Source organism: Plecotus auritus (assembly GCF_963455305.1).
Source record: "Plecotus auritus genome assembly, chromosome: 5".
In the NCBI taxonomy this organism is placed as follows: domain Eukaryota; kingdom Metazoa; phylum Chordata; class Mammalia; order Chiroptera; family Vespertilionidae; genus Plecotus; species Plecotus auritus.
Window position 1 is genome coordinate 185,596,075 of NC_137776.1, and position 13,592 is coordinate 185,609,666.

The following is a 13,592-nucleotide window of genomic DNA, read 5'->3' on the forward strand; positions in this document are numbered from 1 at the left end:
ATTAACCCGTGTGGACTTTCCTTTCGACTGAGGCTGCAGCTTCTAGCAGATGTGTTAGGTCCGTGGTCGGCAAACCGCGGCTCGCGAGCCACATGCGGCTCTTTGGCCCCTTGAGTGTGGCTCTTCCACAAGATACCACGGCCTGGGCGAGTCTATTTTGAAGAAGTGGCGTTAGAAGAAGTTTCAGTTTAAAAAATCGGGTTCTGAAAAGAAATTTCCATCGTTGTCCTGTTGATATTTGGCTCTGTGGACGAATGAGTTTGCCGACCCCCGTGTTAGGTTATCCTGTTGGTGGTAAACTTTGTGCCTTTCCCCAGTTTTCATCCTCTTCTTGTCCCACAAATAATAAAATGTGGCCAAAACCGGTTTGGCTCCATGGATAGAGCATCGGCCTGCGGACTCAAGGGTCCCAGGTTCGATTCCGGTCAAGGGCATGTACCTTGGTTGCGGGCACATCCCCAGTAGGGGGCGTGCAAGAGGCAGCTGATCAATGTTTCTCTCTCATCGATGTTTCTAACTCTCTATCCCTCTCCCTCTCTGTAAAAAATCAATAAAATATATTAAAAATAAATAAATAAAAATAAAATGTGAAAAAAAAAATAAAAAATAAAATGTGGCCTGGTGCATGGCTGCCCGATAAAGAGCACATTTCCAACCGCAAAGGGTGGCCAGCGGGATGTGTGCAAAAATGACCATCTACCAGCCTGTCCCCCCAAAAGTAGGAGGGGTGGGGGTGAAAGCCTGGACTAGAGAATGACAGCTACATCACCAGGCCCCAACCCTCCCCCTCCGGACTGTTAAACGTTCAAAAAATAAATTTGTCATGTTGGGGGCTCAACCTGTCCCTTCATAGGCCCATGCGTTTGTTATAGGTTAAGGTAACAGACCCTCGGCCAAGGTCACCCTTCGCCATATGGCAGAGCCAGACTTTGAACCCAGAGTCTTAACGCCACCTTCCCGTTTTCCCAAACTTGGTTCCAGGAGCGCTGGCCTGGTCGGGCTTGGAAAGTCCGCAGGTTGCCCCTTTGGGAAACACCTTTCTGCAAAACCCTGACGCAATCCGCTCCTGGGTTCCTGAGTCCTAGGTGGCAGCCCTTGGAAACAGACCTCAGGAGCAGGCCTGGGTGTTCCTACGTGGACGGGAGGCAAGAAGCGGTCTGTGGGACGTGGCGGCAGTGCCAGCAGCAATGTGACACTTGAGGCCAAAGCTAAGGGCAAACCCTCCCCTGCACCCCCGCGGGTCTTCCTCTGGCGCAGCTCTAAACTGCGCTGCCTGGAGGGATGGGTGCTGGCCGGGCCGGCCAAGGTGTGCGCCCATAGGAGGGAGCGGCGGTCTCCGAATTAACGACTGAGCTCCAGACCGGAAACCCAGCTCCCAGGGCCCAGGGAACGCGCCCGGGAGGGAGGGACCTAGGAGAAGGGGCGCGTCCAGGATGGGGTGGGGCGCAGAAGGGGGCGCGTCCAGGAGGGGAGGGACGAGAGGGGCAGGTGCCCGGAAGGGGCGGGTCGAGAAAGGCTGGCGTTCTGGGGGCGGGGCTTAGGGATGGGCGGGGCCTCGCCTGGGTGGGATGAGGGCGGCCCGAGGAGGGGCCCCCCAGGCTGGGCCGGCGCACGTCCGGCCGCAGGAGGGCGCCCGAGAGGCCGGCCTGCGCCCAGCGCCCAGCGCTACAAATGAAATGCTTTATTTACACCGTGTGGGTCCAGCCCAGCCCGGCCCTCGGCCCTGGGAGAGGCCACCTGCGGAGTGGGGGGGCCGCAGAGGCGTCCTGGAGGAGGCGGAGGGGCCGGCCGGGCGCATCGAGTCCTGAGAGTCTGGCCGGGTCAGGCCGGGAGCAAAGGCATGAAGCCCTGGGCGCAGGTCCCATGGCAGAGGTTGGCCAGCTGGGAGAAGGCGGCGGGGTCAGCTCCCGGGGGTCAGGCTGGGGTCCGCACTGCTGCAGCTCTGCTCATAGGATGGCGGGGCCTCTGCGGAGAGTGGGAAGTCAGCATGGGGTCCGTGGCACCTCCGTACCCACAAGCCCCAGGCCCTCACTCACCACAGGGGTGGGCCCACAAGCTGTACTCCGGGGGGAGGATCAAGGTGCTGGTGGAGGGCACCGGCCCTCCAGACCCGTCTGCGAAGTAGGGCACAGTGGCACCCGTGGAGACGCACAAGGCAAGGGGCAGAGGGTGGGAGGCAGGGCTGCCGCCTGGAGGACAGGGTTCAGGGGCGCCGGGCACTGCACCGAAGACGGCAGGTGGCCGCAGCTGCAAGTGGCTCTTGGCCAAGAGGGAGACAGGGTCCGCCAAGCGGGGTTGGCCCGTGGCCTCAGCCTCAGCCTCCTCCTGGGGCGGGGCAGAGGGCACCACCAAGGACTGAGCCCCAGGGGGTGGCCCAGGGCCTGGCTGGGGACTTGGAGGGGCTGGGTTCACAGCGATATTGCCGATGAGGACCGGGAGCGTCACGGAGGCTTCGGGCGCCTTCAGGGAGACCTGCGAGGGACAGGTGGTGAGGGTCCAGACCACCAGGCCCCCTCCCCAGCCTCACCCCCCGCCGCCCCCCAACCGCAGTACCTGCAGGTAGTAGTCTACGTGGATGAGGCTGCAGCCCGGCAGGGCCGACTGGGGCAGGGCGGGCACCAGGATCTGCTCTTGCCACTGCGTCCGCCTCCAGGCCTTGACGCCGGCACCCTCCACGTCCGCGATGGCCCGCACGTCATAGATCCAGCGCTTGGCCTTATAAGACACTTTCTAGGGAAGGGCCAGCCTGTGAGCCCCGGCAGGCAAGCGACCTACCCCCCACCCTCCCGTGGGGACCCTGACCTGCAGCAGACTGGCCACCACCGGGCTGGTGTCCTTGCCCGACTGGTTATCAATGTCAGCCTGCAGCCGCAGCACCTGCCCCACCACGTAGCCGCGGAGGTCGGTGCTGGCAGTGAGCACCACGCTGCCCGTCTTCACCAGCTTGTAGGAGAACTTCTTGGTGGTGGAGGCCACATTGGGTTGCTTGCGGGGAGGGGGAGGGTGGGAAGACAGTTGGTGGACCCTGTGGACCCTGGCCCAGCCCACTCAGCCCTGCCATACCCGGACCCTGGACAAAGCACGGTCAGCTCAGGACAGAGAGGTCACCGTTCTTCCAGGCCCTGGCCCTCCTACCTTCGCTGGGGACAGGGCGTCGCTGACGTGGGGGCCACCCGGGGGCCACCAGCCCACCCTCACCTCGATGTCCGGGATGCTGTTCAGGTTCAGAGGGCTCAGGACGTAGAACGCACAGCTGCATTGGTGATCCTTGGAAAAGCGCGGCGTGTCGATGGTGGCCCGCACCTGGTACACGATCTTCCCAAAGGGGCCCTCGAAAGACGTGGGTGCCGTGGCTGGAGAGAGAGCACGGGCTGGCACCCAACTGGCCCCTTCCCTCCCCCCCTCCCCCAACAACCATCACCACCAAGCCTGGCCTGGCTGGGCACTCGCTCACCAGGAAGCAGAAACCGGAAGGGGAAGCTGTGCTCTCCAGGAGGCAGGCTCCCTGCGGAGACAGCAGGGAGGAGTGGGGGGGGGGGGGGCCGGGCACCTCCGGAGCCCAAGGGGCCACAGGGCCCAGGAGGGAAGCAGGCGCCACAGCCCAGCAGCACAGGGCCAAGGCCTGGGCAAAGGATGGGCCGAGCGCTTGGCTTAAACAACAGGGCTCAGAGCTGTCCCGGGGGCTGGAGCACCCACATCCAGGAGACGCTGGCCCGTCAGCAGCCCAGCCCCTATCCGGCGAGGCCCAGAGCTTGCCAGGGAGGGAGACCCATCGGGGTGCACAGCCCTGAGACAGGTGGGCCAGTACGGGGTTCCCGGAGGCAGATGGAAAGGGGGCTGGACGGACAGGCTGCCAGGCAGACGCACCTTTGTCAGCCAGCGACAGGGCGCTGTTGAGGTAACCCTCCTCCGCCACCCACGCTGCGTCGTTGGCCTTGGCGGAGACCCTGCAGGACCCTGTGCAGCTCACCCGAATCGCTGCAAGACGGGGGACAGGTGTGAGCCCCAGCCGCCGCCGGCCTGGCCCCTCCCTGCCCCCAGCACAGGCATTCAAGCAGGACTGGCAGCCACCTCTGACCCCCAGTTGGGGCCAGAGAAGACCAGCAATGGTTTGCTGCCTTTTAGAAGACAGCTCCTACCCATCCCCCAGCCCGGGGTGCTCACGGGGAGCCAGGGTGGTAAGGCGCAGGACACCTGTGCTGCTGCCCCCAGGGTCACCCAGAGGACACGCCTGGGCCCGCCAGACCTGTGAAAACCCGGCTCCCAGAGGGGGTGCTTGGGGCATGAATGAGGAACAGAGGCCCATGGGGCTGCTGACCACGGACCCGGCCTTCACGCTGCCTCGCAGGCAAGTCAGTTAGACTGGGAGGCACCCTGCACGCTCCAGGGAGCGAGCTGCTGGCCTCACCCTGCAGGAATGTGGTCAGACCCGCCTGAGCAGAAAGGGCGCACAATGGCGGGTGGGGACAGCCTGGACTTCCTGGGCCAGCGCTGCCCAGCAGGCTGATTTTCTGCATCCAGAGAGGCCTGGTCCTCTCCCCTACTCCCCAGCGGAAGCGCCCAGGCCAGGAACCCTCGGCAGCCGCCGTTCTGTGGTCAGGAACACGAACGTCTCAGTCCAAGAGGGGCAGAGGCCAGCTGGACCACCAGCCCAGGAGGATGGGCCCCGAGCAGGTAGAGGGGCAGAAGCTGAGTGGCAGGTGGCCCTGCGGCCCCACCCTCCTCTCATGCAGGGTTGAGTCAAGGCCAAAGACCTCGGCATCCCCGCCCAGTCCCACTCCTTCCCTGACTCAGTGTCAGGTGAGGGGAAGGTGATGCAGAGTCTGGCACCTGACTGACGGGAGCCACCATGGAGGAAGTGCCCAGTGTGCCCGGGGCCCGGGCCAGGGGTCAGCCAGGCCAGCCATGTCCACGTATCCCCAGGCTGGCCCACCTGCGGACACACTTCCTGTGGGTCACCCTCAGCACACGGTTCCTGCAGGACCCTGGCTCTCCTCCGCCCCCGTGGGCACTGCTAGCGACCAGCCTTCGGCCTCTGTGCCATCCCGTCTCCCCTCTGGGACCTCAGCCTGCTCTCCAACCCTCGCTCCTCCGTCAGCCGAGCCCCCTGGGTCCAGGCCTGGAAGGGTCCCCACCCTGAAATCTGGGGCAGCCGGGCCCCTACCGACCCTCACAGCCCAGGAGCAGCCAGGCAGGCACGAGCAGGCAGAGAGAGCGGGGTGGCGGACCCCGGAAAAGCGCCCAGCTTTAACCAACCCTCCCGTGGACAGGGCACGGCCCCACTTGATCCCGCTGCCCTGGGGGATGCTAGGGTCAACGGAGTGTGCCAGAGGGATGCGGTAGTCCCCAGACGGGCCCGGTGCCCGCTGGGCACTGCCAAGTGACCCCAGTGGACGGCGCACGGAGCTGAAGAATGGATCTGTCCACCTCTGTCCAAATTCCTACCCACCACCCGGAGCTGACACCACTTAGCTCAGGGATGACTTGTTACTTGGGGGTTCACATAGTAGCAGGTGAGGCACAGGCTCCACTCACTTGTAACCTTCCGATTGGCAACTATTCAATACTTTGATGTGTTGAGGGGGGAAAACAGACGCCCGCTTGCAGTAACCAAATGTAGTCGACAGGGGCCTGGACAGACGCCGGGCAGGATGGGAAGGGACCACGGACCAGCCGCTCTCAGAATCTCACACGATCTACCCAGGAGCCCCAAGCACCACAGCTCGTAAGGCCGACAATCGAGGCCCCGTCCACGGGCACGGTGGCTGAGACTCCCCCGCCCCGCTTGGCCTGCACCCCAGCGTTCCGGTGAAGAGCTGTGGGGGCACCTGACCCGGGAAAAAGAACCGGCATCAAAGCGAACATTGGTTCCCCCCGAGGGCCGAAACGCGGTGGCCTTCCCCAATGCCCAGCAAAGGGCCCCTCTGTACACACACGGAGGCCCCTGCGGGGACCCTGACTGAATGAGCCATGTCCAGTTGCCGTCTCCGAGGAAACCATCCTGTTCCTTCCCCCCTCTTCTCCGGGACAATGGGGCAGAGGGATGGACACACACAGCGCTGCTGCCTGCCCCCTGGAGGAGAGCACGGTCATGGCACCGGCAGTGCCCACTGCGCAGATGCCGACGGGGCAGGCGTGCACGCAGCGCTGAGCGGGGCTGGGGCCCCGAGCTGCACCATCCAGGTGCGGACCGCTCAGTTGTACCAGCGCTGGGACGTATAACGGACGGCGGCACTGAACTGATGGGTACCCCTGTTTGGATGTTTGGGGCTGCTCCCGTTCTCCAAGGAAAACCATCACGTGGCCCCGCTGGGATGGCTCAGTGGGTCGAGCGTCAACCCATGAACCTGGAGGTCACGGTTCAATTCCTGGTCAAGGGCACATGCCTGGGTTGCAGACTCGATCCCCAGGGAGGGGCGTGCAGGAGGCAGCTGATCAATGGTTCTCTCATCACGGATGTTTCTATCTCTCCCTTCCTCTCTGAAATCAATCCTATATAATAAAAGGCTAATATGCAAATCGACTGAACAGCGGAACGACCAGTCGCGATGACATGCACTGACCACCAGGGGGCAGACACTCAACGCAAGAGCTGTCCCCTGGTGGTCAGTGCGCTCCCACAAGGAGAGGGCTGCTCAGCCAAAAGCCGGGCTCAAGGCTGGGGAGCGGAGCAGCGGTGGCAGGAACCTCTCCCGCCTCCGGGGCAGTATTAAGCATGTCCGACTGATGGCTTAGGCCCTTCCCCCGCTTCCCCCCACCCAGGGCTCCCGGACTGCGAGAGGGCGCAGGCCGGCTGAGGGACCCCACCCCCGAGTGCATGAATTTCAAGCACTGGGCCTCTAGTAAAAATATATTAGCCCTAGCCAGTTTGGCTCAGTGGAGAGAGTGGCAGCGTGTGAACCGGAAGGTCCCGGGTTCGATTCCAGTCAAGGGCACATGCCCAGGTTGTGGGCTCATCCCCAGTAGGGGACTTGCAGGAGGCAGCCAGTCAATGATTCTCTCTCATCATGGATGTTTTTCTCTCTCTCTCCCTCTTCCTTCCTCTCTGAAGTCAATAAAAATATATTTAAATTATATATATATTTATTTACTTTTTTTTTTTTTTTTAAAGAAAATCATCTTTTCTTTCCCTGCCTCTAGCCCACGAGCCCCTTCTCTCTGTCCTGGTCCCCAATCTGTCACACGAGGATGACAGCGCCCCCCTCCCAGGCTGCCGTGAGAATTCACAGTCGGACCACTGGAAGTGGGGAGGGTGGTGTCTGGCCCGTGACAGGAGCTCCGTGAGGGGGTGGGGCTGGGGGCTGCCTGCTGTCCTTCCCCATGTCCTTCCCGGGGACGGAGGTCTCCCCACTGCATCACTGGCTGGCAGCAAGGGTTCAACAAGTATCTTTTGAATAAAAGGAGGAAAAAGAGCGGATCTTTCCTTTCCCCGACCCGGGCCTCCTGGGAGAAAGCCCAGCGCAGCTCAGCGCCCACAGGCCCTCTGCTCCCGGGGTCCCCTGACCAAACCCACCCGCTCCCCCGCCCATCCCCCACCTTCCCCTCTCCCGCTCTGAGGCCCGCACTTTTACACGTGGAACCACCAGCGGGGCTCCCTCAGCCTTCTGTGGCAGCTGTCCGCTCACCCACAGCCCACCCGCCACACAAAGGCCGGGGGCGGGGGGGCTCTGTCCAGGCCAGACCAGTCCCCCACAGCTCGGGCCATCCCTCCGCTGTGGTCAGCACAGCCTGCTCCCTGGGCCCCGGCCACAGGAGGGTGACAGGTGGACAAGCCAGGTGATGAGCTTGGCGCGGGGGCTCGGTTGCGCCTCCGTCCTGGGGCTCAGCACAGCACTCTCTCCCCGTCCGCCAGGAAGCTGGCCCCCTCACACTTCTCACCTCTGGCTTGTGTCCCAGGGAAGGACCGCAGGGTCCCTGCTGTGCCCCTGCCACACCCACTCCCCCCCAAACCCCAAACTCCAACTGGGGAGACGAGAAAGGAGGCGACGGTCTCATGGGGAGGAGACACCACAGGCCGAACCCCTAGCGAGAGGTGAGCAGGCTACTCACACCAGCCTCTTCTCAGACCCCCGTGGCCTCCCACTGTGGCGTGAGGGGCAGGTGAGGCCTGTCCAGGACGGAGGCAGCGGCCGCCCAGGGGGGCTCTCAGTCCTCAGTGGGGACCAGAAGTGCTGAGCTGTCAACCACACGGGGGTCTGGAGGGCCAAGGTCCAGGGGGAAGCCGGGCGGCTGTGGTTTTGGCTGAGCACCCCGAAGTGGAGCAGGGACACGCCGCACAACCTTGCGCTCAGAGCCAGGGATCCCCCACCCCCACCCTGAGGGTCGAGCCCTGAGGACCCACCCAGGTCCCGGGGGGCACCTCGGACAGGAGAGGCCGGCACCTGGGGAGGGTGCTAGGGAGGGCGGTTGCGGCAACCTGATGCCCAGTCCCAAAGCCCCAGGTGTGTGCAGTGGCAGGGGGACAGGCCAGGAGGGCTCAGGTTCACCTCCCAGATGCCAGCGGGACCGGGGGTGAGCAAGACACCCCCTGTCCACAAGTACAAGCTTAGACTGGACGTAAGCAGGTGCCCGCGTGGCCCGTGGGTCCAGCTGGGAACCCGCAGACTCGGCAGTGGGACTGTCTGCGCCGGGAGCCCAGCCTCCAAGTAAGGGCCCAGCAGGTGCAGGGCACAGCGGACCTCGGAGACCCGACAGGGAGGGGCGGAGGCTTGCCTGTGTCCAGGTCACAGTGGGCTCTGCCAAGGCGGACAGGCTCTAAGCCTTCACCTGGGCGGAGAGGACAGGAAGGGCAGAAGCGGAAGACTGGGCCACCCAGGCCTCCCTGCTCTGCCCCGAACGCCGCCGGCCTCCCACCTAACACTCCCAGCACCCGGGGCACCCGAGTGGCGGCCATTCGGGCCCTGGACTGTGTTAGGGGAGAAGGGGGTGTCCCAGACTCAGCGACATCAGCAGCTCTTCCGGGAGCCCCGGCCCAGCCCCAGGAGCGAGCGCAGCCACCCGAACCCCCACCCGGCCCGCCCCGCCCCAAGGAGACCCGCGCCCACCTTTGAAGGGCAGAGGCGCCCCCAGGCACACGTGCACGGCCCCTGCCAGCGGCTCCCCGGGGCTGTAGACGAGGCGGCCGTGGCTCAGGCGGATCTCGAAGAGCTGCACCCGCCCCATGCCGCCCGCGGGCCCGACCAGACGGCCGCTCGCTGCTGCCCCCGCCCGCCTGCTGGCCGGCTCTGCTCTGAGCACCGCAGCGGTCCGACTCGCCCTCGACCCCGCCCCGTCGGCCCTTCCTCCAATCGGGACACTCCGCTGGTCAGACCACGCCCCTAAGCCCCGTCTCCCGGTGTGACCACGCCCACAAACCCGCCCCCATTGTGGGGCCACGCCCTCGGCCACGCCTTACGCTCGCGAGCCCGTCCCCCGTCTCAGCCACACCTCAAGCCTTCCAGGCCACGCCCATGACCACGCCCCCGGACCACGCCCTCTCCCAGACCCGCCCCCAAGTCGGTCACACCCCTCATCCGCAGGGTTTTTTCCTGGCCGTGTCCCCTCGTCTCCTCCGGTCCCCACCCCTGCCCGGTCAGCCCGCGGTCCCGCCTCCGGCCCGCAGGGTGGAGGTCCGGCCGCGTCCGGGGACCCGGCCACGGGCACTCCCGCTGCCCCGGGAGGGTGGCCGGCTCACCTCCCGAGGAGGCGGGGCCGTGGCCCGGGCTGGGGGCGGTGCAGGGTCCGGGCCTGCTCGCTGGGAAGGGTCCCTCTCTGAGCCCCGCGCGTCACTCCGCGGAAGGAGGTCAGGAGGGCTGGCCGGCGGGTGTGCGTGCGCTGGGAGCACGCGGCGGTCCTGGGGCTCAGGGTGGGGTCCCTGGAGCGGCCTGCCCGCGGAACCGGCCCTGAATACGTGGGTGCGGGGCTGGAGTGGAGGGGACGCGGGGCCGAGGTTGTGTGGGGCGGGATGTGCGTGACTCCAGGGGGACATACTCTGATGTATCGTCTCTAAAAGGCAAGGCGGTGGAGAGTGAAGTGTGTGGCGGGGTGAAGGGGGGGGGGCAGTGCACGCGGGAGACCGAGAGAGCCTGGGAGAGAGAAGGTCGTGCCAGCTCAGAGAGGCGGCAGTGGGCGCCCCCTGCTAGCTAAATATGGGGTGCCTGAAGGAGGGCGTCGAGGTCAGCTGGGTTAACGGGGTGGCATTTTCTGCTGGAGGAAACTGGCCTAGATCTAAGTTGTTTGGGGTGTGGGAGAAATTCATGACCCGCAGAGTCTGAGATGCCCATTGGGCACCTCGCGTGAGTTTGGGGGAGACGAAGGACTAAAGATTTGTTACGCGCTCCTGTGTAGATGGTAAACTCATGCCAGGGCGCTGGTGACATTGGCGTTTGGGGTGAAACCCACAAAAAAACCTAATCTAGCCCTCCAGCAAAAGGGGCGGGACTTCCTGCCGGCAGGGTCCTACTGGACCAGGAGAGGAAAGGGAGGGGCCCGGGAGCCCTGGAGAGCCGGGGTGAGGGGTAGGCAGGCGGCGCGAGACCCCACCTGGCTTCCTAGAGCCTGATGTACCCCAGAGGGAGAGTCTGACTGTGCACATGAGGGGAGTCCTGAGCAAGGGCAGGGTGCCCAGGGGAAGGAGAGGATTGTGGCACATGTCACTACAGAAGTCAAGAAGGAAGCAGAGAGGTGGGTGCTGGCTGCTGCTGAGATGGAATAAATGAGGAGAGAGAGCGGGTGGTTTTTATCTCGAGTCACCCTCTGTCTCCCACAATTGGACCCCCATTTGCCCCCCCCCCAGCCTTTATTCCAACTCCATCACCCACCCATCCCCTGTTCGGGAAGCTGCTGCCGGCCCTCACACCCCATGTGCTGACCGCCTTTCTCCCAACATCCCTCTCCTCTTGCTCTCCTGGCGCCGGGCTTCCTGGGACATCTCCAGGCAGATGTTTATGTTCACACAACTCCTGTGCCTTTGGGTGCCCTCCTGATCCCTGTGGCCACGTCTAGACCGTTTCCCTGTCACCTTCAAAGCTTTGCCCGGCTGATGGGGCTCCGTGGTTGAGCATGGACATATGAACCAGGAGGTCACGGTTCAATTCCCCATCAGGGCACCTGCCAGGTTGTGGGCTCAGTCCTGCACTGTGGGGCGTGCAGGAGGCAGCCAATCCATGACGCTCTCTCATCGCTGATGTTTCTACCGCTCCCTCTCCCTCTCTGAAATCAATATGTACCCAGATAAAATGTACCCAGGACTTGTTCTAATTGCGTGAGGTGACAGACAAAGAGACAACTGCTGGCTTGCAAGAGGAGCTTTGTGCTTACCCAAGAGGAGGGGATAGCCCCCCCCAGGGAAATGCCAGGGTTGCTCGGCCCCAAGCCCCTGCGTTTCCTGTGGGAAGGAATGGGTGAGGCAGTGGAGGCTGTGAATAATCTCAGTGGGCTCTGGTCCCTGGGTGTGGTCTCCAGTGTCCAGTACCTGGCCCTGTGGGATGGAGGCAGGGAAAGCCTGGCTTGGTGAGTGAGTGAGATAAAGGAGGTGGGGGCTCCGGATTGGTCGCTTTGCATGTGAAAGTGTGGTCCCCGGAAGTTGCTGGCTGTCTCTAGGAATTAGCTCCGGGAGGCAGTCTCTCCCGAGGTCGCAGGGCCCCCCAGATGTCAAAACATCACAAGGAAGAACATAACACCGTCAATCCACCTCTCCTTCCCGCAGCCCTGCCAGGACTCCAGCTGCTCCCTCCCAGGGCTGGTTAGTTTGTCTCAGAGATGTCTGCCAACCCCTTCTCCCATCCCTTTTCCAGGTGTGCTGTTTCTCCCATCAGGAGGTGGGCTCATCCCCACCCCGGACCCTGGGCCGGCCTGGGCTGGCTTTGACTGATGATGCTGTGACAGGCGACGCCACACCAGCTGCAGGGGCTCAGGAGGCCCGGCAGCTGCTTACCTGCTGGGGAAACCTCAGAGAGAGAGAGAGGGAAGGAGGGAGAGGGGGAGAAGGAGAGAGGGAGAGAGAGATTGCCTGGACACCTGAGTGCCCCTGGCTCAGACTTCTTGCCTCAGTCATACCCAGGGACTGTGGCTGAGCTACTGTTGCAGAACAAACTACCCCAGTTGATTACTTACTGTGACAACGAGGCTGCCCTCAGCTGGAGGCTCTTCTGTTCTGTGCCGTATCTGCTGAGAATGGAACATCTAAGACATCTTTTTTCTTTTCTTTTTTTTTAAAAAAAATATATATTTTTAAAATATATTTTATTGATTTTTACAGAGAGGAAGGGAGAGGGATAGAGAGTTAGAAACATCGATGAGAGAGTAACATCGATCAGCTGCCTCCTGCACACCCCTCACTGGGGATGTGCCCGCAACCAAGGTACATGCCCTTGACCGGAATCGAACCTGGGACCCTTCAGTCGGCAGGCTGACACTCTATCCACTGAGCCAAACTGGTTACGGCTAAAATATATTTTTTATTGATTTCAGAAAGGGAGAGGGAGATAGAAACATCAATGATGAGAGAGAATCATTGATCACCTGCCTCCTGCATGCCCCCCCACCCCCCACTGGGGATAGAGCCCGCAACCTGGGCATGTGCCCTTGACCGGAATGGAACCCGGGACCCTTCAGTCTGCAGGCTGACGCTCTATCCACTGAGCCAAACCGGTTTTGGCCCAAGAAGTCTTTTTCACATACATGTCTGATGCCTCACCTGCGGTGGCTCGGGTAGCCCAGGTGTGGTCAGGTGACACACCTGGTCAGGTGTCCTCCGTGAGGCCTTTCCACATGGCTGGTTTGGGGTTTAGCACAGCATGATGGTCTCCAGATAGTGAGACTGATGACCTGGCGGTAGGTCACCGAGGTGGAGGAAGGCGAAGCTGCCCGTCCTCAGTCCTGGGCTCTGAGTTCCAGAACTTTCTACGACGGTAAGTGCATCAAAACAGTCACAGGACCAGGTGGGTGGAGCATCACACACTGACAAGGAGAAAAGGAATTGGTGACAAATTGAGACAGCTGACCACACCAGCCAACGGCAGAACCAACCAGCTGAGCCCAATCTGGGTTACAGAACCAGGAGGAAGTAAATAGTTGCTTTAAGCCGGGAAGTTTTGGGGTGGTTTGTTATGCACCAATAGATAACGGGGACAGACGTTGTTTTTCTTATTGGTGGCACCAAGTTGTAATCCCAGCAACAATGCATGAGGGTTACCTCCCCCCTCACCCCCCCCCCCCGCCACTTCCTCGCCCACACTTGTTTGATTCACTGATGATAACCATCGGACAGGTGTGCGGTGGTATCTCCTGGTGTCCTCCCTTCTTTCTGAGTGTAAACGTCCAAGTCCTGCCAAGAGCCTGTTGCTCCTCCTGCACCCCAGTCTGGTCACGATAGCCACCTCCATTTTCTTTTCTTTTCTTTTTTTTTAATTAAATATGTTTCCATTGCTTTTAGAGAGAAAGGAAGAGAGGGAGAGACAGAAACATCCCAGGCTGCCCCCCGCCCCCCCATGGAGCAGCAATGCAGGCATGTGCCCTGACATGACCGGGAATTGAACAGGTGACCACTTGGTGCATAAGACGATGCTCAACCAGATGCTCAACCAACTGAGCCACACCAGCCGGGCGGCCAC

At 62.3% G+C, this 13,592-nt stretch overlaps 1 protein-coding gene across 2 annotated transcripts; it reads right to left on the minus strand.

Annotated features, from left to right (window-relative positions):
* Positions 1-1,661: 1,661 nt before the first annotated feature.
* Positions 1,662-9,242, minus strand: ARRDC1 (arrestin domain containing 1). 2 transcript variants are annotated; one of them, XM_080669482.1, is made up of 8 exons: positions 9,045-9,242; positions 3,868-3,978; positions 3,455-3,505; positions 3,199-3,353; positions 2,803-2,985; positions 2,554-2,730; positions 2,037-2,472; positions 1,662-1,965 (listed from the first exon to the last, which is right to left on the minus strand). In XM_080669482.1, exons 1-8 carry the CDS (start codon positions 9,160-9,162, stop codon positions 1,901-1,903), a joined length of 1,296 nt encoding a protein of 431 aa, XP_080525608.1. In that variant the 5' UTR covers positions 9,163-9,242; the 3' UTR covers positions 1,662-1,900. The 2 variants fall into 2 exon arrangements, with proteins under 2 accessions (XP_080525608.1, XP_080525609.1); XM_080669483.1 differs by lacking the exon at positions 3,455-3,505 and having other exon boundaries at positions 1,666-1,965; positions 9,045-9,225.
* Between the last annotated feature and the right edge of the window lie 4,350 nt (positions 9,243-13,592).

Bases quoted from the DNA above. Each gene is read 5' to 3' on its own strand.
- ARRDC1 (XM_080669482.1), bottom strand. From the start codon at position 9,162: ATGGGGCGGGTGCAGCTCTTCGAGATCCGCCTGAGCCACGGCCGCCTC. The intron at 2,731-2,802 runs GTCAGGGTCCCC...GCCCTTCCCTAG, and splicing joins TGGTGGCCAGTCTGCTGCAG to AAAGTGTCTTATAAGGCCAA. The intron at 2,473-2,553 runs GTACTGCGGTTG...TGTCCCTCGCAG, and splicing joins ACGTAGACTACTACCTGCAG to GTCTCCCTGAAGGCGCCCGA.